Source organism: Merops nubicus, unplaced genomic scaffold, assembly GCF_000691845.1.
Source record: "Merops nubicus isolate BGI_N331 unplaced genomic scaffold, ASM69184v1 scaffold2452, whole genome shotgun sequence".
In the NCBI taxonomy this organism is placed as follows: Eukaryota; Metazoa; Chordata; class Aves; order Coraciiformes; family Meropidae; genus Merops; species Merops nubicus.
This window is the reverse complement of record NW_008594080.1, coordinates 81,202-108,566: the sequence shown is the minus strand read 5'-3', so window position 1 is coordinate 108,566 and position 27,365 is coordinate 81,202. Positions and strand designations below refer to the sequence as shown.

At 48.8% G+C, this 27,365-nt stretch overlaps 1 protein-coding gene across 1 annotated transcript in view; it reads right to left on the bottom strand.

Moving 5' to 3' along the window:
- Positions 1–9: 9 nt before the first annotated feature.
- Positions 10–27,365, bottom strand: part of STX8 (syntaxin 8) — a gene marked incomplete at its 5' end in the record, with an annotated part of 105,740 nt that continues 78,384 nt past the window's right edge. The window contains one exon of the mRNA XM_008935612.1: positions 10–77. Coding sequence (XP_008933860.1) covers positions 10–77 — 68 coding nt within the window. The remainder of the gene's footprint in view (positions 78–27,365) is intronic.

The following is a 27,365-nucleotide window of genomic DNA, read 5'->3' as shown; positions in this document are numbered from 1 at the left end:
GGGTCCCCGTCAGCGTGTCGGCCAGACGGCCACCACGGCGATGGCGATCAGCAGCAGCACGATCACCACGAGCATGCCTGGAAGAGAGGGAATGACGGTCAAGTTGCTGCCTTCACCCTCTACAATTGGGTTTTTTTGGAATTAAATCCTTCCTCCGAGTCCTGCTCCTCCCTCCTGTGCCGGCCCCTCGCCAGGCCCCCGCACACCACTGACCCAACAGCAACGGGGACTCCAAGCCCACGCTGGCAGAGAGGTTCTTTCTCTTCCTGGCCCTTCCCATGCATTTTTTTTTAACAGTGCCTGCAGGGTATCTTCCAACTTAACCATCTGTCTTGCAAAGACTGAGGGATACGTTTAACTCCTGGCAAGACCAGTTAAGCATTTCTAGAATCCCTCTGCACCGTCCCGCCGGGGCGAAGGATTATTCAGAAGGAAATCCAAATTGCATCAGGAAATTGTTTCCAATACAAACTACTCCTGCTTTCAGACCAAATGATTTGCAGAGCAAAAGCAGGACTTCCAGGTATGCACCCGAGATGGGAAAATGAAGATCAACCGGCATCAGAGAGTCTCCCAGTGACCTGCCCAACCACGCGGACTCCATCCTGCCCCAGAACCGTGCTGGTGCCGAGGCAGCAGTTAATGCCTAAGCTGATCTCACACCACGTTGCTCTGAGGAAGGACCATCTTAGAAAAATTTCATTTATGGATTGTTTTAAAAACTGATCCAGAAAACCAGCCAAGCAGATTTTTTTCTGTCTCGGTTGAATGATGGCAATAAGGTGACACGGGTGCAGACACCTGCTAGAGGAAATGGACTTTCCCACGTCCCCCTGAGTCTCTTGGGGGATCTCTCCCCTTTCTCTGAGGAGAGGAAGACCCGTTTTACTGACACTGGATGGAATCCCCACAGCTTGCTCTATCACCTCCCTAAGCAATCCCAACACATGCAGCTGGCTGGACCCCCGCACACGGGCACCCCCTGGGCTGAAACCACCCTTTAATTAGGAGGCTTTTGTTTTCCTTCAATATCTGCTCTGTGTTGTCCCCTTGTCCGAGCTGTGGGAATACACAAAGGCCCCAAGAGCGGAAAAAAACGTCCCTTCATTTGATCTGCTCACACATGACTATTACTCAACCACTTACAGTATTTACAAGTCCAGCTCACGGCAATTAAAAAGGGATGTATTCAAATAAACTCCTCTTTCCAAGCTGGAAAAGGATATTAGACATTGCTTTTTGTAAATAGTGTCATGTTTTCTGTGCAGAAACTGTTTCTCTGCCAGGGGTCCAGGATGTTTTTCCAGGGGAAAAAAAAAAAAAAAATCCACCAACAGGATATTTTTCTCTGATGCTCAGTCGGAACCGTTTGCTTGGTGAAGGGAGCCCAAGCAGCTCTCAGGGATCGAGCCTTTTCCTCGCAGAAGGAGCTGACAGCAGAAAGGGCAGCAGCTCCAAACGCTCCCCCGGGATGCCCAAGGGCTGCAGCAGGACTCAGCCCTGCCGTGGGGTGGGACGAGCTCTTGGGTTTGGCAGCGATGAGTGGTTTAGCTGAAGAGTGAAGAGCTACTGCGTCCTTTGGGGTAGGATGATTTGGGGGGATTTTTTAGAGCTTCAGGCTATACCTGGAGGAAACTGCTTATTAATTGCATTAAACACGGAGTAAACAAGTAAAAATGATTCTGTCCTTTCCTGCTGCTCTCTTTGCACCCGTGGCAAGGGCTTGGGTTTGGCTCCAGCATCCCAGGAGGGTGCTTCAGTGCTGCCTTTCCAGCCAGGGTCCATGCCAGGGCACCCGGGGAACTGGGACTGTCTCCAACCAGCACCAGCTCCCTTGCAGGTGAAGTCCTTGGGGAAGCATCCCAGAGGATGCTCCTGCTGCTGGGCTCCCACAGCACCTAGACAAGCTCCAGATCCTCATCCTGGGTCAGCAGCCCTCAGTGTGAGCCCCAAACACATTTGACCCAGCTGGATCTCTACTTGCCCTGCCCCACTGGAACGGGTGAGAGGGGCATTGCTGGGTTCTCAGCCTCAGTCAGCCACTCAGCACCACTCAGCAACACAGACCGGTACACTACACAAAGAACTGTGGGGGATGGAGTTAAACCCAACTGGCAGCTAGTCACAAGTGGTGTTCCCCAGTGGTGTTCCCCAGGGCTCAGCACTGGGGCCAGTTCTGTTTGACACCTTGATCTGGCTGAGCGGATCAAGCTGAGTAAGCTTGCAGATGACAACAAGTTGGGTGGGAGGGCTGATCTGCCTGAGTGATCTACAGAGGGATCTGGCCAGGCTGGATCGATGGGCCAAAGCCAATGGGATGAGGTTCAAAAGGGCTGAGTGCTGGGTCCTGCCTTGGGTCACAACAACCCCCTGCAATGCTCCAGGCTAGGGGGAGAGTGGCTGGAAAGTGCCCCAGGGAAAGGACCTGGGGGTGCTGGTCGACAGGCAGCTGAAGATGAGCCAGTGTGTGCCCAGGTGGGACATGGGTCAGTGGGGACCTGGCAGTGCTGGGTTAACAGTTGGACTTGATGATCTTAAAGGTCTCTTCCAACCCAAGCGATTCTACGATTCTGTTTAACCTATCGGAAGCACATCTAGACTTCTACTGTGTTTCTAGTCTTGTGGTTTTTACATCTTAATCGACGTTTTGTGGTCTTCAGTAGAGCCAGAAGCAAATAACTCACTTAAATCGGGAAGAACTGAGACCTGATAAAGCTGCTGAGTTCAGATTCTCTGTTATGTTTTGCACTGGAGGGAAAAGTTTTAGAGGGTGTGAATCCTTCACACAGTTTCAGCGTTATGGAGTTTATGGACTTCAGCAATTAAGAGACAACTGAGATCAGTTGCTTGGAAAATACTCTTTAGGTGTGAATTAGTAATGATACAAAGTGGAGTTAATGGGGCGTAATTATTCTTTGACAACTCCCAAGAAAAATGGCCACATAAACCCACAATTATTACACAGCAGGAACAGGGGAGGGGGTAACCAATAAAGTGCTGCTAATGGGCAACAGGAGGATGAACAGGAAGCTTCAGGGGACGTTCAGGGCAACAAGAGTAGGACAGCAAAATGAACTAAGCTTCGTTTTATTCCTGGACTGGTAAATAAACCCCAGAGCCACTTTTCTGTTTCCAGAAGGGGCAGTGGAGCTCTCGGTCCCCTCATGAGAGGTGACATGGCAGAGGTGGCACGTGCCAGCGTCAGAGGCTCATCTGATCCATGTGAGATCCACCAGAAGAGTGAGACAACATCAGTTGGCAACCACACACGGATTTCAGAGGACCTCTTGCATGGTAGGGAGCAGATGTTGCACACATTTCCCCCTCCCTGTACCACAGAAGGGCAGATTAGAAGGCTCTGAAGCTTTTAAAGGTGGGCGTTTCACAGAGCCCAAGCTGGTGCCTGAGGTGCCCCAAAGGTTTTGACCTTACTGGTGAGATCAGCCAAGCTTCTGCTCCTAACTCCAGTCCCAACCCACCAGCCCCTGGGCAGCAGTGGGGCTCAGCACCCCAAACCTAGCAAAGCCTTCTCCAAAAAATAAAGCAAAGATTCAATTTTCAGCTATAAGATGGAAAGAAGAGGTTACAATAGATGTGATTTGTCCCTAGGTTAAGGTCACTCTTTAGTCTGTTTCACCTGCTGCCTGCCCACTGGTGAGACCACAGGATCTGGGGTTCACACCATGCCCCATCTTGTTGGGGTCACCTGGGCCAGCCCTTCTCAGCCCTTCATAGAGTCACAGACTGGTTTGGGTGGGAAGGAACCTTTCAAGGTCATCTTGTTCAACCCCCCTGCAGGGAGCAGGGACATCTGCAGCTAGAGCAGGTTGCTCAGAACCCAAATCACTTCCCTCTCCCCAGGATCTATCAGCTTTGAGGGTCACTGGTTTGGGGTTCATCATGGACACCCTTCCCACCACACCTACACAAACATTTACTCTGACCCAAACAACTTCTCAATGGGAGCTGGCAAGAGAATGCAACTAATTCCTCCAGGTCTGAATTCCCCTGGTGGGGTTTGGGCATCTAGAAGATGACTCTCCACCCACAGCCTGCACTTCAGTGTCCAGGGGTTTAATGATCTGAGTAAATACAGGTCAGTCACTACCCCTGCCTGGTCGGGACTGGGAACTCGAGGGTGCAAGTTCTCATCAGAAACAGGACTCCCCCTGAAGCCCAGGCTCTCTGGTGTGCTCAGCCCTCCTCAGCGGTGACAGCCACCAGTCACACAGATGACAAATCCAATAAATCACATCCCAGCCTTTGCTGTTCTCCCATTTGCAGAGCCTCCGGACATGGCGTGGAGCTGCACCACGCTGAGCACCATGCAGACCTGGGACACATCCCTGTCCCAGAACAGCCCTCTCCTCCCGGGCACCCCTCTCTTCCCAGGCACCCCTCTCCTCCTGAGCATCCTTCTCCGGAGCATCCCTCTCCTCCTGGGCACCCCTCTCCTCCTGAGCCTCCCCCTCCCCCTGGTACCAAGCCGATTCCAGGGGCACTGCAGTGTGCCACAGCCTACACCGTGCTGCCGAAATCCCGGCCATGGTGCAGAGCTGAGAGGAGGGAGCAGAAGGAACAGTTCAGGCTCGTGACTCCACACAAGCACAGGGCACCAGGCACTGAACGAGCCCGTTTGCCCCAGGGCAGTGAGAGGAATCCTGGATCTCCTTGGTGAGGAGCAGACGCCCACCGTCAGCCCTCAGCTCTTTGGAGCCCGAGATGAATCCTTGAGACTTCCCAGCTCCTTCTGCAGACTGCTCAGACAAAGTGCCCAATTGTTGCCTACAGCAGCTCTGTGACAGGGCAATATTTACTGTGAAATATCCACTTATTGTGCTGAATATAACTCCTGGGAATCTGAGTGTGTTTAGGATTTGGCAGGGGTTCAAGTGCCTTTGAACAGGCAGCCAGGAACTGGGCCATAAATACATCGTGTTTTGACAAGTCCCTCTTGAATAAGTGTCAAAAGATTTCTGGTCTGCTTCTATCAGACTATTGATTTACCATTAGAATGGCCCTGTAGCCACAGAGGGCTGGTCACCGTGATCTGACGTTGCAGCAGGCTCCTGCAAGGTGGCTGGTGCTCCAGCTTCACACGGGGAAGCGCTGCAGAGACAGCTGCACCCTTCTCCTTGGCACCTCCAGCTCCAGCAATAGGATCCTGGTTTCATCTCCAGAAATTCACCCAGGTGAGGAACATGCCAAGGACTCGGGGACCCTTGTTCAATGGCACAAGCTCTGCTTCTCAGCCCCTGGCAGTGCAAGTATCAGGCACTGGCCATTGCTTTGTAACACTGCCCAGCATCCCGGGCCAGTGCAGCAGGTAGGTCATCACCAACGTGCTGCAGTCACAACCCCAAAATTCAAGAGTGATGGCTCTGCTCGCCCTAGCACAACCCCATCCACTGAAGGATGGATGTTCAGATGTCTTCCATCCAAACAGGAGGAAAAACTTCTTTCCTTGGAGGGTGGCAGAGCCTGGAGCAGGCTGCCCAGAGAGGTTGTGGAGTCTCCTTCTCTGGAGAGATTCCAAACCTGCCTGGATGTGATCCTGGGCACCCTGCTGTGGGTGACCTGCTGGAGCAGGGGGGTTGGACCAGATGATCTCCAGAGATCCCTTCCAACCCCACCACGCTGGGATTCTGGGGTTCTGTGAAAGGAACAGGTAGTGGCTGAAACACTCAGGGCTTCTCAGGTCACACTGAAGGTCTCCACTGGCAATAGTGATCTGTCCTTCTGCCTTGGAGGCATCTTCCAGAAGAACACCAGGTCCACTCTGCTTCTCTTTGTTCAACTCCAAGCCCATTAGTAAGGACACAATATCCATATCAAGACACTTGCCCAGGGCTGTCTCTCTGAGCACCAGTCCAGCTCGGGCTGCCACTGGAAATACCCACTCCCTGGGGAGAACATCTCAAGTGCTTTCAAAGCATCCTAGGAGGGTTTATAGAAGTGAGTGTAGAGGGAACTTTCCTGTGATAGCTGAGGTCTACACTCAATGAGCAAGGAAATCTCTTCCAGTCCCTGCTGCTATATTTAGCACACCGAGTATTGGATGGTCTTTATAAATAGGGTCAGTAAATAGCAGCATATGCAAAGGGTGATGTCTCCTTTCCACGGGGATACATGGCCATGGTTTCTCTTCCAGGTTCAAAGCAGATTGCCCTGGCATTCAGCCAACAGCCACAGCCTTCTGGACATGGACCTGGCCACTGTGATCTCCATCTGTCATCCCCCAATGCATGTCTGCTGGACACCTGGAGATCTGGGGAGCGCCTGTTCTTTGGGTGAGCTCTATGGTTTTGTGGGCTCAGTGCTCTTTCTGAATATGGAGAATAGAATCATAGAATGGTTTGGGTGAGAAGGGACCTTTCAAGGGCATCTAGTCCAACCCCTCTGCAAGGAGCTGGGACATCTGCAACTAGAGCAGGTTGCTCAGATCCCAGTCCAACCTCCCCTGGAATGGTTCCAGGGATGGTGCAGCAACCACCTCCCTGGGCAACCTGGGCCAGGGTCTCACCACCCTCAACATCAAAAATTTCTTCCTCCTCTCTAGTCTAAATCTCCCTCTTTTAGTTTCAAACAATCCCCTTTGCCATACTGAGACAGCAAACACAACCACATGTTGGCTGCTTGCTGCTTTCTGGATGGGGAAGTAAATACTGATTTCAGCCCATTAAAAAAATAAAAAAGTTCTCAGTGTTTGTGTGTCCAAGCCATCTGCTGCCCTGACTTCAACAGCTAAAAGGGTAAGTCCATTTTGAAAAAGTCTAACTTGCAGCTGGCAAGTCCCCGCCCAAAACCAAGCTGTGGCATTGTGTGACCAGGAAGGGCAGCCCTGCAACAAGCCCTGAGCATCCCAACACCTTGTCAGCACCTGTTTCTGGGAACAGGAGCTTTGCTTGGGGCTTGCCCCATCCTTTCTACCATTCTCAGTGAATGTTGGTGGAGTCTCCATCCCTGGAGGGGTTCAAAAAACATGTGGCCATGGCACTTCAGGACATGGTTTAGTGGTCATGGTTGGGTTGATGGCTGGACTTGATCTTAGAGGTCTTTTGCAACTGTAATGATTCTATGATTCAATAACACTGAAGGTTGAGCACTGGTGTCTTTTATAGATTATAAAATAATAATAAAGAGCAGGCTATGGCTTTAAAAAGCCTGGTATAGCATTACATTATCTGGAAAAATTGGCTTGGTTTATGCCAAGGAAGTTACATTCCCCCAGGAGTGTCGATCCAGGAGTTTATGAAGAACTCTGCTGTCACAAGTGGCACGGAGAGCTAACGTACACACCCCGCGGCTGGTTCACAGGGCAGGAGAGGGGCAGGGAGAGGACGGCATTTTCAACAGGAGGCTGCAGGGGCAGGGCTGCTCTCTTTAAGGACTTCTTTATAATGGCACGCTTTTTAAAAACCCCCAAACTCTATCTACTTTTTCAGTAAGTTAATTTTCAGTCCGTGTTGCCAGATACATGGCAGAAACCCTGCCCAGAGCTGTTCAAATCCTGCTTTTCAAGGCAGCAGAGAACCAGCTCAGAGGCTGGCTCTCGATCCAAGGCACATACCTAAAGCACTAGTTTAACATGGCAAGAGCCCGAAGAAATCCATCTTGCTGTCCTTTATGCTCCCAAGGAAAAAAAAAAGCCAAACACTTTCTCCCCCAAAAGCCATAAAAAACAAAATCTCTCCTTCTAATATTTTCCTCGTGGCGAGCAAGACGGGGTATTCAATTTGTATTGCATTAAGAACCACTTCAGCATAAATCCCACACTATTACACTGGCTTGTATGTAAATACCCTCCCCGGTTCCTACACCTGCATCGTTGAAACCATCTCTCCAGAGGTTTCTTTATTAGTTTTGTGACAGCCAAACCTTTTTTTTGGGCAATAGGTCTGTGTAAAACGCTGCGATCGCACATTATCCTCCGCCCCAAGGAACCTGGACCTTATTGCTTTTGACCTTCCTTTTCAACTGGTCTGACTGGAGAAATTTAACACTGCAGTTGTACCTCTTGACTCCGACATCAAAATCATTGGCAAGGCTCAAAGAAATCAAGAGCAGGCTCTGCAAATAGTTATTAAAGGCTCCAACGCCCATGTGTTTCCCTGGGTCTAGAGGAGGTAAAAAAAAAGACACTTCTCAAAAAAAGCTGAGCTCTTTGGAAACAACAACTATTGCATTATTAATTCCTTATTTGGAAGAAAGACAAACCTAGGTCAGCCCTACGCAAGATGAAAAACCTCTTTCTTTTATGAGTTATTCCACATTTGGAGCTATTCATGCGACGTTAGATCAAGCTGAAGAAAGGATTTATCTGAGTCAGCAGCACCGACTTTGTATATATACGTTACCTCCTCGATCAACATTATTTCACCTATGAAAAAGTGGCATTTTTGTGTTTTTTTTTGTCGGGTAGGAGCTACACCTCCCTCTCGGGCACACAGATGAGTCTGCTGTTACTCCAAGCCTTTGATCAGGGCACGAAGATACCTTACGATACCGATGGCAAGACTTGGTGGCAAAGAACGCGGGGCTAAACGAGAGCAAGGTAAACCCCACCAGTATCAGAGAACAACTGTCAGATTCAGTCCCAGAAGCAGCACGGGGTGAGTTTACATCCAAAACATTTATTGCTTCGGCAACCCAAGAATCCCGAGTGTTTGGGTCCCAAGCCACATGCGCAGCCTGGCTGAATGAAGGAAGTGAGATAAGTGTTTCTCCTAATCCATTGTTGTTAGACTTCAGTTTGCTCCTTTTTTAATCTATTTTTCAAATGACAAACACGCACCAGATAGTACATTGAACTGCTTCCAAGCACAACTGCACAGAAATCCCATCGTGCTTCAAGGAAAGACACATGCTGTGCAAACCCAACTGCCCGTGAGCCGCAACCGTCCGAGGAACAGCTCATAGCAATTTGGTCCTGGCCTTCAACTCCTGTTGAAAGCTCCTGCTTCAACATCTCCAAAGCTCCTCTGGTCCATGTGAAGGTCATCTCCTTCCTTTGGCAGTCATTGGAAGGTTTTGATCCAACAGTTTAGGATGCCACATAAATACAGGTTTGACTCTAAGTCTCTAAGCCTACATAATCCGTTAACCTCTTGCACTGACCTGAGAACCAGACTGGCAGCGGAAAGACAGGAAGGTTTCCTAAGGAAACTAAGAATATAAATAATTTTACCTTCTGAGCCACCAGAAGTGAAGCTCAGAGACAAGCAAGACATCTGTTTGGATCTGAAGGCAAGTCAAGAGTGCAGCAAGAACAGAACTGTCACAAGTTTTAACTTCGAGAGAAGCCTGTGAGAAAGGGAACACTGAGCTAAATCTGTACCTCCTGGAAATAGCAGAAGGTAGTTCACAGAGGACAGCCCAGGAGACGTGGTTTGCTGTATCTCTGACAGAGAATTACCGAGCCAAAGAGCTTTAAAGCAAGGTAGACACGTACCTGAATAAAACCCTTCTGCAAAAATGCTCCCTAAGAAAATCATCTGCCGGGCTCCTCATGGCACAAAGAGCAGATGTAAGAGGCAAGAGTTCTCCCAGGCCACATCCCACCCCAAAATCCCCAATGTTAACTGGACCTTTCCTACTCCTGGTACACCACAAAAAGACCAGATGTACTGAACGGGCAATGATAACTCTGCAGCAGTCTCTCTCTGACTGTTAACAATGCTGAAGGCTTTAGAAAGCCCTGAGGGAGCACGAACTGCCTGTGGGATCAGTGGTGCAGGGCCCTGCCCCCATGCCCCCCCAGAGCTGACAATTCAAGGCTGGACATCTCCCCAAGAGTCACCTCTTGGTGTTTTCCTACACCCTGCATCTTTTACTCCAGCTCAAACCTGGCAGCCTCTACCCACCTCTGCCTGACACCCTGGGCTGCTGGGTCCAGAGCTGTCCCGAGCTGTGCAGGAGATCACCCAGCTCCCAGCAATCCAGAAACTGGAAACACTCTCATGGTTTTTCCTTTTGTTCTTCTAGAGTGACTTCACAGACTTTCCTTCCTCAACCCCACACTGCTATTATCAAACTATTTCCAAGCCCAAAGGTCATCGGCAGACACAGTTACTGGATTTTTTTACATGTGGCTTATTTTTCTATCTCCTTTTATTTTTTTTTTATTAAATAAGCACACATACTTTCCAATTTTCCCTTCTCCAAACTCTCGAGCATCCTTTCCCTTACATAAGCGATGCCAAGAAACAAGCCCAGTCCAGCAACGTGCTGCATTTCTGAACAGCTCTGTTACAACTTGGAACGGGACTTGTGAAAGTTTGAAAAACCTCAATGTGCACTAAAGGTTTCCCAGAAGGTAGGAAACAAAACAAGCCCAAACACCACCACAAAGGTTCTATAAAGGTTCTACAAATCCCCAACCCAACCATGCCATAGGTGTCACCTGAGCCCTGGCATAAGCTCAGCAAAAATGAGCAGGAAAGGGTGAGGAAGCAGAGGTTTAGCTGGGACATCCCCGTCTCTGGGTATAGCAGAATTATCCTCCTCATGCTGCTCTGGGTTTAGCAGAATTATCCTCCTCATGCTGCTGAGGGTGATGAGCAATGAACAGAAGCAGCATCTGGCATGGACCACAGCTCCATGAAGTGTGGTGGAGAGACCAGCCGGGAGCTAAAGGGTCCGAGGGAGAGCTGGGTGAAGCTTTCCATGCAAGAAGGCAACGATCTAAGAAAATCCAGGAGCTACCTACCTACCTTTGGCAGCACGAGTCCCAGGTCACCAAAGGACTTCTTGCTGCATTAGAAACATGGGAGCTTCACCAGCCAGATGCAGCACCGGCTGCGAGGAGAGGCACCAGCCTGGGGCCAAGGGAGTTAAACCCCAGAGCCGGGGTGTTCACTGCCTCCCGTGGGGCCCGGGGACTGATGTTCCTCCTCGCGGGTAGACAACCAGGCACGACCTCCAGCTCAGCCTCTCTCAGCAGACCCTACACCAGCGAGGGATGTAGAAGCTGCAGCCCAGCTGGCAAACTCAGAATGGTTTTCCTGAAAAGAAAGGGTCTGCCAGGCAGCAGCACAGCCCAGAGCTGGACCTGCAGCCAGCAGGGAAAAGGCAGAAGACATGACAGATGATCTCAGCAGGGGACTGTTGTTCCACCACTACTTTCTCCAATAAGAACAAATGGAGGAAAAAAAATCATAAAATGAAAGGACGGCTCTGCTGGCCTGGCACAGAAGGGGACATCTGCCCATGTCCATCTGCCACCAGCCTGACACCCTGGGCTTTGTTTTTGGTAGGGTCAGTTTTGTATCATTATAGCTCCCTGAACTGCCTCACCAGGACACCAGCACCAGGACAAGGAATAAGATGGGAACATGGGGAGGGGGAGCAGGTAACCACCAGCTCTGCTTAGACACTTCAGTAAACTGTCCCATTAGGCTCTTAAATCATTTAAGAAATTATTATCTTTTGCCTCTTCCTTTGTTTTTCACTCAAACAAATGCTGGGATTACTCACTCCTTAAGTTAGGTGGATATATTACAGCATTAAAATGCTTCCAAAATGTTTAAAGCACCAACAGCTAAAGTTACATTTGAAAAAAAAAAAAAACAAAAGGTTAAAAAAAATAATCACAGCTCAGTCAAAAGAGTGGGATAAGCTGCAGTAACTAAAATACAGTTTTACTGGTCTATCTGAACCTGCAAGAGGAATCACAGAATCACAGAACCATAGAATGGTTTGCGTTGGAAGGGATCTTAAAAGATCATCCAGTTCCAACCCCCTGCCACGGGCAGGGCCACCTCCCAGTAGAGCAGGTTGCACAAGGCCCTGTCCAACCTGGCCTTGAACACATTCCATGATGGAATATCCCCAGCTTCCCTGGGCAACCTGGGCCAGGAGCTCACCACCCTCATAGTGAAGAACTTCCTCATTTCTAACCTAAATCTCACCTCTTCCAGTTTGAAGCCATTACTCCTCACCCTATCACTACAAGCTCTTGCAAAAACTCCCTCCCCAGCTTTCTTGTAGGCCCCCTTCAGATACTGGAAAGTTGCAAGAAGGTCTCCTTGGAGCCTTCTCTTCTCCAGGCTGAAGAACCCCAACTCTCTCCTGCTGGGCTCCCAGCAGAGAGGTTCCCCCCTTGGGTCATTGCTGGGGCTCCTCTGGCCCCTCTCCAACAGGTCCACGTCCTTCTTGTTTTGAGGGCTCCAGAGCTGGATGTAGCTGTAACTTCACCAGCAAGATACTTACCAAGGAGAAGAAGTTTTGGCAGAAAAAAATAATCCTATAGAGTTCATACTAAGTCATTTAAGGTCAGATTAAGTGTTCTTGAAGTCTGGTCCATGTGTCTTCCATTTAAAAAAGTGCTCTGCTTGCACAAGAATTGTAAGAACTTTCAAAAATGGGATGCTGGCTCCTAAGTCCCTTGGATACTTGACCGCGTGGTCAGGAGGGTTCAGATTTACATACAAATTGCAAAGCTTCTAAATGGCTTCCTCAGAGCAAGAAACGGGGGTGGAAACGAGAGAATATTTAATGATTAGTTCCTTATGGCTCCGACATTCTTGAAGCATATTTCTTGCAGTCCCTGGAACACTCCTGCATTCTTGATTGCAAAATGGCAATAAGTGATTTCCTTTAAAAGCCTTGTCTTTTATTGGAATACTAAAAATACCCCACTAGCCCCACTCCACTCCACTCACTCTCTTTCCTGGACAGGCACCATCAACCCTGATGTATTCTATTTTGAAGACAGCAATAAACATTTCAGCATGGGCTGTTCAATCCACTTCATAATAGATCTTGAATTTCCAGTGGAGCCCCTACTAGCACCATAAATCATCTTTACACAGACTTAAGTATGAGAAACTCCAGCAGCGTGGATTTTTTTTTTCTTTATAAAGATTAAAACTGAGGACAAACCAATCAAGAATTAAATGACTGGCAACTTCAAACACGAAACTCCTGGGATGACCCTGTAAAACAGGGCTGTGGTGGTGGTTAGAGCCACGCTGTGAAGCTCTGTTCCTGTCAGTTCACTTGGCATAAACCCACCTGAAAGATGATGGTTGGTGGGGTGAAGTGGAATAAAAATTGTCCCCACGTCCACTACATCTGAAAAACACAGGTTTCAAATCTGGGATGCTCTGGCTGTTGGTGATTTTAAAAGCCACAGAGGAAGATTAATTTTACACACAACTGAACTGGTTGCACACATCTAATACTCCTTTTGTTTATCCAGTCTATATGGACTTATACTGGACTGTTCTCCTCACTGCTTTGCTCATTATGTCTCTCTCCATCTGCTACAGGCCTTGGAGAAGAGCTCAAAGAGTGGATTTCAGGTAGATGACGAGGAGACTATGGCACAAGCCATGATTTTATCATTAATGTTCTTGGTTGAGTCAAGGAGCTTCTCCAGTAAAACCAGTTATGAACCAAGGCCTAAGACCAGCTAAGTGCAGGATGAACCCAGCCTTCCTCAGCCTCAGCCATCAAAGTCTTCATGGAGTCAAGAGCCAGAAGGGACAGAGTTCAATGCCCCAGGGCCCACTGCACAGTCCAGTGGTGGATGATGAGGAGGGTGTCCCAAGCTCTGATCTGTCTGTTGGGAGGTTTGGCTGACCAAGGTGACCAAGCCCACAGTGCTGGCCCCAGCACAGCCACTTCTTTCCACATTAAAGGAGTCTGCTGGGAACTCTGGCCTCTCTGACCAGACCTGCTGGGCACACCAGAACTCTGTTAGAGCAACCACCCCTGAGTCACTCCACAACAGCCCCAAGCTGACCCACGTCCTGGATGAAATACAAGCTGTAGCTTTCACTTAAACACAAGCCTAATAAAGGTGGGAGATGCTTATTTTTCTACTTTTGAAGTCTCAGAGGGAAGGGAACCTAACTTGGTCTGTTGGCAAACAAGTTTCTGATCATGCTTGTGGCTGGATGGTTTCTTCATCTGCCCACTGCTGTCACCCAGATGGTAAGTTCTCTGCTCCATGAGGCTCAGTTATCAACAGGTTTTGCTGAGCATCAGCTTCTCTTTCTTGGATAAATCACCCTCCACTGAGTGGGTCTCCAACAGGAGCATCTGCATAAGGAAATTGCACTTATTTTCAGTTGATTCTTTCCATGAATTTGGTCTGGGTGAATCTACTACTGCAACAGTAAGATCTAGTGACCACAGCAAAGAGATGCTCCTTTGGCTCTGAAAAAAACCCCACTGGAGTCATTAATCATAAAAGCAATATGTGGAAAGGGACCTTAGCAGGTTCTAGTGCAAATTACTGCTCCAAGCAAGGCCAAGTTAGGGAGCTGGACTTGATGATCCTTATGGGTTCCTTCCAACTGGAGATATTCTATGATTTTAAGACCAGGTTGCTCAGGGCTTTGTCAACTTGAGTCTTGAAAACCTTGAAGGCTGCACAGCTGTTCAGGGAGTACACACACTGGATTCTGCCCCACATGGAGCCAAAGAAGATCTCCTCATCTTTACAAGCCAGTAGTACTACTCTGAGAAAGGTATTTACTAACCCACTAAAACCACTTCAGGAAGAAGAGCAAAGTATGGACAATCCAAAAAGGTAAAGGTGAAGTGGGCAAGTGCTTATCAGCTCAAATACAATGCTGAGAAAAAGGACAAAACCCTTCAGTCTGGCTCTTAAAATGTATAAGAAGATCTTTAGATGAGAGTTCATTGACTTTAAAGTCAATACAGATTTGGACAAATAAGAATGTTTTGCTCCAGTTTCTGCAGAAATGCATCAGCCTGCATGTAAAATTCTTGACACAGATATAGCTGGGGTTTTTTTGAGAATAGTGTTTTCACAGTTCAAAGAACAATCCTCCTTTTAGAAACTTGCTCAACCTTTGGCAATCCAGCCTAATCAGCATAGAAAACTGCAGAAACCAGCAACCAAATACTCCTTATTAATACCATTTACAGCTGCTAACAACTATAAGAACTTTCTAAAAATGCCAAGGGAAACAGGGTGGGTGAAACAATCCCTCGCAACCAACGGAGCCAATAAATACAGAACTGTGATAAGAAATTAGGTTTGACTTGCATAATCACTTCTAGAAGTCTGGGGGGAAAGTGAGTCTGAAGAGCAGGAGGCTGATAAAATAACACAGTTCAGTAGCAATGTGAAAGTTTCATGCCGATGAAGTAGGGAATTCAATCCTTGCTGAATTCTTGAAATCACTTAGATGTTAACAGAAGTTTCTTTTTAAAAAAAAAAAAAAAAGAAGGCAAAGCATCTCTTAAAGCCCACACACACAGCTCTTGGACTCCTGTGTGCTGGTGTACTACACAAAACTATTTTGGTTTTGGAAGACTGCATTGTCTCATGTGTCAGCATGGCTATTTTACGTATTTTTATTTTATTTTTGTTATTTTCTTTTTTCTTTTTCTTTTTTAACTTCTGACTTGAGCAGAGCCAAACCTGTACAATTTATGCACGTGCAGTACAAGAGGTCCCCTCTCATTCTGTGTTTATAAAAAGAAAGAGAGAGAAAGGAGGATGAAAACCCACAATATCCTTTCATCTCACCTTCCTAAAACTCGAGAACTTTATAAGCTCTTAACTGCAGTTCTCTCCTTTTGCCTTCCCACACTACAGCTCCAAGCTGCCACAGCAGCTGCCCAGTATATGTCTTCTAAAGAAATACAGAAATAATTGCTCTGGGGACAAAGTGCTGGGGGAAAAGCCAGCTTGGGTGACCTGGCAGAGGGGCTGCACCCTGGGCAGTGGTCGCAGGACACCCCACAGCTACAAGCAACCTCTGCACAGGTTTGTTTGCAAGGGAGAAAGGTGACGAAACCAAAACAGCACTGGGAGAACCTGCACAACACAGGATGCTTCAAAACCCATCTGCAGATATTTTGCATCATATTCTCCCATTGGAAAATGTTTCCCTTTTCCAGCTCCTTTAGGTTAACACTAGATATGCGTGGGGGTCTGGCAAAGAAAAAAAAAAACAAACAGATAAAATGAAGGAAAAAAAGGTCTGTGTAAGGAATAGAGCCTGTTACCCAATAAACAAGAAGGATAAAAATAACCTGGGAGCAAAAAGAAGTCGCCTGATTTACTAACTCTTTTTTTCTCCTCAAGCATGATCGCATGGTTAAACCTACAGATCTTCTTCCCTCGCCACTTCAGGGGGAGAAAAAACGCCACGCTGCAGAGAGGGATATAAATGGCCCCAGCTCAGCTGCCTGGCCCCTGCTCCCACCCCGACAGGGATGCTCCATATGCTTTTCCAATTGCTCTGCTGTGATAGGATTACCAGGAGTGTCCCCTATTAATCATGTTGCCACTAAAAGTCTCTCTGGAGTATTTCCTTATTCTATACTTTTCCAAACTGTTTCAGTTTCCTCTTAATTTATTAAAAGCTCACTGAAGACGACCACAGCTAAAGCAAACCTCTGCTACTGCAAGACTGGAAGGAAAAAAGGGGTAGAGGGGGAAAATCACCTCTAACTATGAATTTTCCTCCGTTCTCCAGAGGAAACTCCCCCCAAACACGCTGCTTCAAGCTCTGCTACGCTTCCATGACCAGTTGGAGCTGGGAAGCCTGAGACATTGTTATTTAAGGTGGCATTAACATTCAAGAAACACTTTCCTGGATGTTACTCTTTGAGCCGGGATCATTGGAAGAAATTTGGTATTGGCTCAATCCTTCAGCGCCCTGAAATCAATGAGCTTATTTCAGCCTGTAAAGTGTTCCTAAAGACACGCTGAAGTGCTCTGCTGGATGAGGAACAAAGGCCCTGGCACCCCGCGGAACCGAACCCTGCTGAGGTGCGAGGCGTTTCCAAACGCTTCTAATTAACTAAAAGAATCCACAATTAAGCGAGGCCGAGTCACTCGGCTGACAGAAGGAAGAGCAGGTTTTGCCAAGCAGCCCGTGTTCCCCACACCCCCTCACAGCGCCAGGCACAGTGGCAGGTCCGTGGCCAGCAGTGGGTGGGTTACAAAGAGCAGGAAAGGATATGGGTGTCCTGAGATCCGACCCACATCTGAGCTTCACATGGTCCCTGCTTCAAGGTCGGGAGTGATGGAGTTGGTTGGAGCTGCCCACTGGACCCTGCCCAGCTCCCGTGCATCTTGGCCTCATTTGTGCCACGGACCAGCCAGTCCTGCAGGGAAGTCCTGCTCTGACAGTCCCCATCTTCTTATCTTAGATCCAAAGACACACCTAAAAGGAACCAGCAGGACCAGGGTGGGGATTGTCCCCCTGGACACAGCACTTGGGAGGCCACAACTCAAATCCTGGGTTCGGTTTTGGGACTCCCACTCTAAGAAGGACCTTGAGGGGCTGGAGCATGCCCAGAGAAGGGCAACAAAGCTGCTGGGGAAGGGTCTAGAGCCCAAGTGTGGGGAGGAGCAGCTAAGGGACCTGGGGGTGCTGAGCCTGGAGCAAAGGAGGCTCAGGGGAGACCTTCTGGCTCTGCACAGCTTCCTGACAGGAGGCTGGAGCCAGGTGGGGGTCGGGCTCTTCTCCCTAGGAACAAGTGACAGGACAAGAGGAAACTGCCTTATGTTGCCCCAGGGGGGGTTTAGGTGCATCCTGAGGAACAATTTCTTGCCCTTGAGGGTTGTCCAGGGCTGTGCCAGGCTGCAGTGGTGGAGTCCCCATCCCTGGAGGGTTTCCAAGCAGTGGAGGGACACGTGTCAATGGGGATGGGGACCTGGCAATACTGGGGGAATGGCTGGACTTGATCTTGAAGGTCTCTTCCACCCAGAATGATTCTATTCTAGGAACAAAAAGCCATCTTTGCAGTGTAGAAGAAAATGTTAGGCATGAAGCTTCAGACCAAGTACACGTGGTCTCTGGATTTGTATAGATGATAGGGAAGATCCCGATTTATCCCCTAGATTTTACATTGTTTGAGGACTCTGCTGTCTGCAAAACATTAACTCAAACCAAGTGGTTCAATTCTGCTAAAATTACACTTTTAAGCCAACTACATCTGTCTGAGTCAGAGAACAAATTGTTTTTTCAATGCACATTTAAAGTGCAACATATATTCCATCCTTGTTTTCATCCAGCTTATACAGAGATTAGATAAATTACTTTTCATGTTTATCTTTCCCCATGAAAACCACAAATTACCTTGGTGCTGCATTAACAAAAGCCTGATTTATCTGGGCTTGGGACATCAGGAAGAAGCCCCTGGACCTTCAGGCCCTGATCCTGCACACAGAGGCAGCAGCTGAGCCTACTGCCAAAGCAGTGTCCATCCATGGTTGGGAATGACATGGATGCAGTCATTCCCAGCAGGAACTGGAAGCAAAGCCCCAGAGACCTGTGAAATCTCTGCAGAGGATCAGACCACCTTCATCTGGAGAACTCAACAGGGACTTTCCACTTACAGTCCACTGCTACTCCTAAGGAGCCAAGGACAGCAGTCAGAAGTGAGGCTACTCCAACCAGCATCTGAGTTCAGCTAGGGGGTCTGTGAATTGTCCAGCACAAGAACAGAAGCAACAAATCAAAAATGGGCTGGAAACCAGAAAAACCAGGCTAGCTCAGTGTTAACAGGGAGATTAACTTCAAAATCTGCACCAACCTTTGTGCCAGCCCTGAGTTTGAGACCAGACTGTGGCTTAAGGAGATAGATGCTGATGTGAAAACACTTGCTGCCCTGCATGCCTGCAAAGCTCTCTGAGATCATGGACCCATTAGACCAGGGCTAGAGGAGCCCCAGCAATGCCCCGAGGGGGGAACCTCTCTGCTGGGAGCCCAGCAGGAGAGAGTTGGGCTGGGGCAGCATGAGAGGAGGCTCCAGCTGGGGAGACCTTCTGGGGGCCTATCAGGACTTCAAGGGGCCTGTCAGAAAGCTGGGGACAGACTTTTTAGCAGGGCCTGTAGGGACAGGACAAGGTGGGATGGTTTTAAACTGAAAGAGGGAGATTTAGACTAGAGGGAATGAAGAAATGTTTAACACTGAGGGTGGTGAGCCCCTGGCCCAGGCTGCCCAGAGAGGTGGTCGCTGCCCCATCCCTGGAACCATTCCAGGGGAGGTTGGCCAGGACTCTGAGCACCCTGCTCTAGTTGGGGATGTCCCTGCTCCCTGCAGGGGGGTTGGACTCGATGAGCTTGAAAGGTCTCTTCCCACCCAAACCAGCCTCGGATTCCATGACTATGATCTCACTTCTCAACCACTGAGGGGTAAACGTACCCCATGACTCCTGTGTAGAGCCAGGAGAGCCATGCACATACAACTCCAAAAGAACCTTAAGAGAGTTCTGGGGGTTTTTAAGGTTTCATCAAACCCCACCTCAGCCTGCACACGGAGCATTACAGCAAGAGTAAGGTCATCTGCACACCGTCAGTGTAATGCCTGCGAGGTGCACACCCCTGGGACTGCAGGGGGATGCTTGGCACGTTTTGATTTCAAGCAAGCCACCGAACATGACAGTAATTTAAATAAACACCGTAGAGTTTACCCAGAGCTTCCCACCCCTCTGCTCCCAGCACAGCCCCTCCTGTCTCCTCTGTTCCAGGTGCAAGCCAGCCTGAGCTGACCACGTACCACGGAGCCTATCTTGAACCAGGAATTTTCCTCACAGCATCTGGCTTCAGGAGGAGGCAAATTAAAACCAGAGCAGAAGGGATGCTTATTCTTTTCCTTCTAGCACAAGGAAGCTTTGGTATGAAGGGATCCTAATAAAATTTAAAAGTCAGCATGGATGGAGCATCCTTAGTTTCTTTTCAGATGATGACACGGATGCAGTGATCAGATTTTACTTGCTAGCAACCTTTGAAAAATTTATTTAACCATTGTCCACTGTGGTTTTAATGGCTTTGAGGGGAGATTTTTAGTATGATCAGCTGCCAAGAACCATCTCCCAGTTAGCTGCTTTGGTCATCAGTCAGTAGCTGCCCTTAGCACAGCAGCTTCTATCTGCAAATCTAATAATCCTACAACTACCAAACATAATTTTCACCCAAGGTTAGTTTTGGTGGAGAAAAACATTCTCTGGAAGGCAAAAAACTTTATTTTTTTTTTTTAGCATTTTTAGCAATCAAAACACACAGTGCAGCCTAGAAGAGCACACCCCATAAAAACCATTCTCCAGCTCTGCTCTTCACCCAGCCTGCCAGAGAACATGGGAAACCATTAACTCGAGCTGCTACAATTAACTCCCAGCACCTTCTTCAAAGACTCAAGACAATCTTGAGCTACTTGTCATGCAAACAACCTGTGAGATCCATTCTCCTGGCAAGGCAAAAGGAAGGGTAAATTACCCAGTTAAGTAGATTACTGGGGAAGGAGTCACACTCAGCAGCCTTATGAGATGATTAGAGCCTGGGAAATTCATACGCCAGATACCCAGGCCCTGGTAGCACCCATTCATTACCAGTTCCAGCATCAACCCCAATCAAGAACCTTCTGTGGCAGCATTAAATATTCTTTTCCCAATGAACTTTCATTTAGCTTTCCCCTCAAAAAAAAAAAAAAAGGAAGATTATGCTAAAAAAGTTTTACAGGGAATAAAAGGTTGTAGTGGTGTTCAGCAACTCAGCACTTCACCATGCAGATGCTCTTTGGTTTTTTTTTTTCATAGCATCAGCAGCATTCCTGAAGCAATGATGCCACCAGCACCAGCAGCAGCTGCAGCATCCAGAGCCACGACGCTGTTGGTACATGGATGGCTCGGCTCTGCCACCAGCAGCACCCAGGGACTGCAGATGGGACCCAGAGAGCAGCACTGACTTGTCATGGACATTGAACAAATCCAACGCAGCAGAGCAGCTTCTGCAATCCCAAAGAGGAAATAAAAGGAGGTAGATTTGTGGCAAGAGAGCCAGCTGCAAACGGCCTGGGCCTGCTGCAGAAGCAAGTTAAGATGATGAGTACCTCAAGCACGGTCCCTTTGCCCTCCTTGCCTTCCTTCATTGCCTGGAAATGGGCAGCAATCATAATTTTTCCCCACTAAGGCCATTTTGTGAGGAGCACTGCTGGCAGCAGCAGCAGGCTGGGGGAGAGGCTGTTCCACAGAGCCTTCAGAGATGGCTTTTTAATTTTCTTTTTAAAAGATTCCCACTTTAACACAAGTCTACACAGCTCTATTCAGCAACCCTCCATTAACTTCAGAATTACAAATTCCCAATTTTCTTGATCTATATAAAGTAAAGGGCGTAACCCCGTCACGCTGGAGAAGGTGAGTGTGTGCTGAGAGTTCTCCCTCCTACCTGAGGTATTTTTATTCAAAGAGATGTATTCAAAAATATCTCTCAGAGAAAGTCTCTTATGCAAGAAGTTCAGCAGTTGGGGACTAGTGAAGTGCAGTCTAGGTCGATCCAAGGAAGCTCCACCTCTAGAGACTGTTTCACGCCCTGCTGTCGCAAAGCAGGCCATGAGAAACTGCAGAAAACCAGATGACTGAGCTGAGGAGAAGGACTAATCTCCTCAGAAAGCTGTGAGAGGTATGAGAGCTATGAAGGATCCAACAGTGGTGATGGGGGCACTTGGGAACAACCTCAGAAAATGTTGGGTTTGGGTTTACCAAGCAATCAGAGAGAACCACAGAATGGATTAGATTCAAAAAGACCTTTAATAACATTGAGTCAAACCATTCCCCAGCACTGACAGGTCACCACTAACCCATGTCCCTCAGCACCACATCTCCACAGTCTGGAAACCCCTCCAGGGATGGGGACTCCAACACTGCCCTGGGCAGCCTGGGACAGGGCTCAGCAGCCCCTTTTAGGAAAGAAATCGTTCCTCTTCTTCAACCTAAACCTCCCCTGGGGCAACTTGAGGCCCTTTCCTCTTGTCCTGTCACTTGTTCCTTGGGAGAAGAGCCCAACCCCCACCTGGCTCCAGCCTCCTGTCAGGAAGCTGTGCAGAGCCAGAAGGTCTCCCCTGAGCCTCCTTTGCTCCAGGCTCAGCACCCCCAGGTCCCTCAGCTGCTCCTCCCCACACTTGGGCTCTAGACCCTTCCCCAGCAGCTTTGTTGCCCTTCTCTGGGCATGCTCCAGCCCCTCAAGGTCCTTCTTAGAGTGGGAGTCCCAAAACCGAACCCAGGATTTGAGTTGCAGCCTCCCAAGTGCTGTGTCCAGGGGGACAATCCCCACCCTGGTCCTGCTCTAGATGAAGTGACTAAGATGAATTCCATCACTGCAAAGGGCAGTCCAAGTCATCTCGGCCAAGTAACACAGACAGGAGCCCACTAAGAGACTCTACTAAGCAGGGAAGCCCAGATATCCGTGGCATTAGCCATGTCCACATGTCTGTGGGTAAACTTCCAACTGTTAATGCATCATCTGCCCCCCCTACAGCGATGCCTGCTGACCCCCAGCTGCAGAGGGCTGACAAACACCATTCCCCCAAGGACTGGCTTCTCCAGTCATCCTCAGCCCACCTTCCTCCCCACCCGCAGGATCCCCTTGTCTGGACCTGCTGCCACTTCACACAGAGGGCTACAGGCAGCAGCCGCAGGGGGTTTTGATCTCACTCTGCAGGTGCCAAGTGCAGCTCAGATGAGGGGCTGCTCTTGCCTGCTGCACCCATGCCTTGACCCTGGAGCACATGCCTGCATCTGGCTCTGTGAACCAAGAAGCACCTAAGAAGCCACTTCTGCAGAGCAGTCTGGGAAGGACAGACAGGTTACTGTGAAGCAGTTCACAGCTCATCTGAGCAAATCATGACGAATTCTGCATCACTTCACTGTTACTCCCTGTTCCTCCCTTCACCCCTTTCAGTCATGAGGCACTTTTTTAGCACCTTCCAAGAATCTCAGCAGAAGAGCACATACCCTTCAGGGAAGGCAAAACCAGCCACGAGTCCACCAAGATGGGAAGCCTGCCTACAAATAACACATTTTCTGCTTTGCTGACACCCCATTTCTTTCTTGACCAATGCTGAATGAAGGCTTTAATAAGAGACAAGGTCCTCCCCACTATCTCAGAGTTATGGAGCCAAGTTGGTGCCTCAGATGAGTTAGACCACCACTAAAACCAGCCACTGAGCAGAACGGAGCCAAAACTACCCCTTACCTCACAAGAACGACCCCTTACCTCACGCTTGGCTCTCCTGTGAACCTTGCCAAATTAAGCAAGGAAGCAGATGACTGGAGCTTGTACACTGTAAAACTTGTTCAATCATAACCCATAAAAATACCTGAGGGCCCACCTACAGCCACACCACGGCCACGAGCACTGAACATGACCCTTCAGGTGCTACCACATCAGTCAGGCTACAACCAGCTCTGCTTATGAAGGTATTTTACATCTAAATCCTCCCCCATTCCAAGCTCTTTGATGACTTGAGCATCTACTTACTGACAGAATTAGCAGGGCAAAAGATGACCACCGAAAAGCCACTAGCACCCCTTGACCTTCTCATTTACACAGTAGCAAGTGAAGATCAGTTCTACTTTTCCTGCCCTAGAAGATGACACCTGGTGTTCAGTCCCTGTGGAAGCCAAAGTACAGACTGTGGCCTTGGATCTTGCAGCAAGCCACCTGGCCACCTTCAGCCTGGAATATGAGAGAAGGCTCCTGGAAGACCTTCTGGTGGCCTTTCAGTACTTCAAGTTGCCTGTCAGAAAGCTGGGGCCAATCTTTTAGCAGGGCCTGTTGTGACAGGACAAGGGGTGATGGTTTGAAACTCAAAAAGGGAGACTGAGACTAGAGAGAAGGAAGAAATTTTTGACACTGAGGGTGGTGAGCCCCTGGCCCAGGCTGCCCAGAGAGGTGGTCACTGCCCCATCCCTGGAACCATTCCAGGTGAGGTTGGCCGGGGCTCTGAGCAACCTGCTCTGGTTGGAGATGTCCCTGCAGGGAGGTTGGACTAGGTGACCTTGAAAGGTCCCTTCCAACACAAACCAGTCTGTGATTCAATGATTGTGACATCCCAAAAGAAAACTCAGTATTTCATGAAATTCTCAAGTACCAGAATTCAACCTCCCTTATCTCAACAGGGCTTGCACAGCATGCAACAGAGCCAGCCTCCAAATTCACCATTTAAAAAAAAATTTCAAACAGAATTTAAAGACCCAAAGCACAACTCTCCTCCTGTGTGGACTAGAACCTTCTGAGCAGCTCCACGTTATGCAGCTCAGCAGATAGTCTGGGCTGGAGCAAATCCAGTCACAGAGAAGTCTCAGCAGAGGATCCCAGCCCAGGAACAGCTTTTCATCAGCAGGCAAGGCTGGCTGATGGAACTTCAAGATATTCCTTGTCAAGAATGTTTCTGTCACAGACCATTAGCCACTAATACTCGTGTACAAGTATGCTACCAATGCTTAAATACTAAATACACAGGAGAGCAGAATTTATTCAGAATTTATAGCTGAATTGGATTCAGCTACAGAAGCAATCAGCATCTTTGCAGTACCAAAGGTGATGGTAAACAGCCATAGAACCCTTAATTATGTAGGAAGAAGTAGAGAGAACATGGCCAAATATCCATGCATCCAAAGGAAATATTAATAATGTTGGTATTCCCAAAGTCACCCGTAAAGAAGAAGCAGCAACAGTGGGAAAGACAGGCAGAAATTCAGGACTTTTAATTTCAGCAAAGGGCTGAGGTGCAACGTGAAGTCTGAAAATCCACCTCTCCACCTGATCTCTCCCAGCTCTGAAGGTCTAACAAAAACTGGAGATCAGCTCCTGCAGATCAACTGTCAAAACACTCCCCCCGAAACGAAGTGTTTCTGAATCAGAAAGCAGAGAAGGCAAAACTCACAAGAAGAAATCAAATCCTCTCAGTTCAGGGAATTCAAAACGTTCCTGTTTATAATGCTGCATTCCCCTGAAGGCACATTGTAAAATACTCAGCATGAATCATTTGGCACCTCTCGTGTTTTTGTAGAAGGCCTAAACACTGGGCTATTTTCCCCCTCACTTTTGAGTCTTTAATTCAATATCAAGGTGGGAAATTAATATTTTTGCATATTATTTAAATGCCAGAAAAACATTTGCCTTTTTTTAATGAGTCACTTTGGCTCTAATAAGGTGCTTTTCCAAAACTTTTCAGCACCGGTGTTGCCTTGCTAATGCTCTAGAGCTGAATCCAAACCACTGGCTGCTGGGCTCCCCTGGGACACGATGACCACTGGAGCAGGAAACCACCACAGGACCTGCAGGAGCTGGGAACCCAACAGAGCTAAAGAACATCACCAAGCATGGGCAGAGGTAATAAAGCTCACAATCTCCTTGGTTCTGGAGGTTTTTTACTTCCCAAATGCCTGCAGCTTGGTAGATTTGGGAGAATTAGGCAAATATGCTATTATGTTAAAAACATAACACCCAAGACACAGCACCGTGTTGTAGGAAATACTTGTCTTCTCTCATGAGCAACCAGAAGCAAGCAGCAAAGCACGTGGCAAAGGTCCAAAGACCTTTGTATACCCAAAGTATAAACACCAATTCCCTGTGCTCCTGCCCCTCACCCCCAGCTACCCCTGGCAAGCCCTGAGAGCCTGCACCGGGTATCAGCAGGTACCAAGGCGTCTCCTTGGGTCGATCTGCAGTCTTCCAAAAAAGTAACAGAGCCACGTGATGAAGAACAAGGGTTTCAGTTTGGATCCAGAGAGACAAGGCTTCTCCAGACACACACCAAAGGCCATTGCACCAAGAGTGACTGGCCACTGGACTGGGACCAAACACCAGGCCAGTTCTTTGGGAGCTAAAAATCATAGGATGGTTTGGGTTGGAAGAGACCTTTCAAGCTCATCGAGTCCAACCCCCCTGCAGGGAGCAGGGACATCCCCAACTAGAGCAGGGTGCTCAGAGTCCCGGCCAACCTCCCCTGGAATGGTTCCAGGGATGGGGCAGCGACCACCTCTCTGGGCAGCCTGGGCCAGGGACTCACCACCCTCAGTGTCAAACATTTCTTCATTCCCTCTAGTCTAAATCTCCCTCTTTCAGTTTAAAACCATCCCACCTTGTCCTGTCCCAACAGGCCCTGCTAAAAGCCTGTCCCCAGCTTTCTGACAGGCAACTTGAAGTACTGAAAGGCCACCAGTAGGTCTCACTGGAAATGTTGAGTTGGTGGCTGGAGAACCTGCAGCCCCAGTTAACCACAGCGCTTGGAGACACAGCTCACACTGGAGTCGAAGAAACACTTCACTGGACACTTTTTATGCCCTGAAAAGTGAAAAGATTGGAAAGATCTTAATTGTAGTAGTCCTGTGTTTTCTGCCTCAGTTGAGCATATTTTGCTCCTCATTTCTGAACTTCATCAGCTGAGTCTGTTGGTGCTGGGAGCCTGGCCTGACTCCAGCCTGCTCACCACTCCTGCCTGGGCCAGCATTCAAATCTCTCTGGCTGTCAGCTACAAGGAAATCAAATAAGCATTGGCCATCATGATCAAGAGATCTGAAGATGAGGGACACTAAAAAGAACTGTGGGATTTACCTGCAACCACTCTGGACAAACAGGGTGCTGATGGTGAGGGTGGGCACTTTTGCTATACCACAAACATGAAAACAGGCCCATTACTTTGGGTAGGTTCAAATCTTTTAGGTGATTTCCAGTGTCTTTAGCATCACCCACTGCTCAGGCCAACCCTCCAACAGCTCATCCTCCAGCCAGCCCATGAAATTTCAAAGCTGATATTGCTCAGCCAAGGAAATGAGGAGTGTGGAGAAGACTGAGAAGGGGTTTGATTAGTGCTGAGCAAGAGCTAAAGGGTGGGGGGCAAGAGATGGGGCCAGACTCTTGTCAGTGGTGCCCAGTGACAGGATAACAGGCAACGGGCACAAACTGGAACCCAGGAGGTTCCACCTGAACAGCAGGAGAAACTTCTTTGGTGTGAGGATGCCTGAGCCTGGAGCAGGCTGCCCAGAGAGGCTGTGGAGTCTCCTTCTCTGGAGAGATTCCAAACCCACCTGGATGTGATCCTGGGCACCCTGCTGTGGGTGACCTGCTGGAGCAGGGGGTTGGATGAGGTGATCTCTAGAGGTCCCTCCCAACCCCTCCATGCCAGAATTTTGTAAATACACACACGGGCATCAACAACTTAAGAAACCTCTTGTCCCCTTTTTGGTGTGACCTTCAACCTTCCAGCAGCACTGCCGAAGGACGCGGTGGGACACGTCCCGAACCCCTCCTGCCCCCTAGAAATGGCCATTTCCCCACAGGGAGGCCGCTGGCTCTGGGTCCCCCAACAGGGCTCCCTGGGGTGGGAGGAGTGGGGGTTCCCCTGTGACACGCAGCCGCAGAGCTCCGGCCGCACCTGTTGGGCGCTCGCTGGGTTCCAAACACACAAAAGGGTGTGTGCCCCCCCTCCCGCCCCGGCCCCTCTCCCCGGGGGCGGCTTCAACACTTTCACGGGCCCCCTCAGGACAAAGCCTGCGAGTTTCTTAATTAAGTTGAAGTGAAAGGCGGCGTAAAAGCCTCCCGCTCGCAGCCTGCCGGTCCCGCCAGCCTGGGCTTCCACTCGCGGCG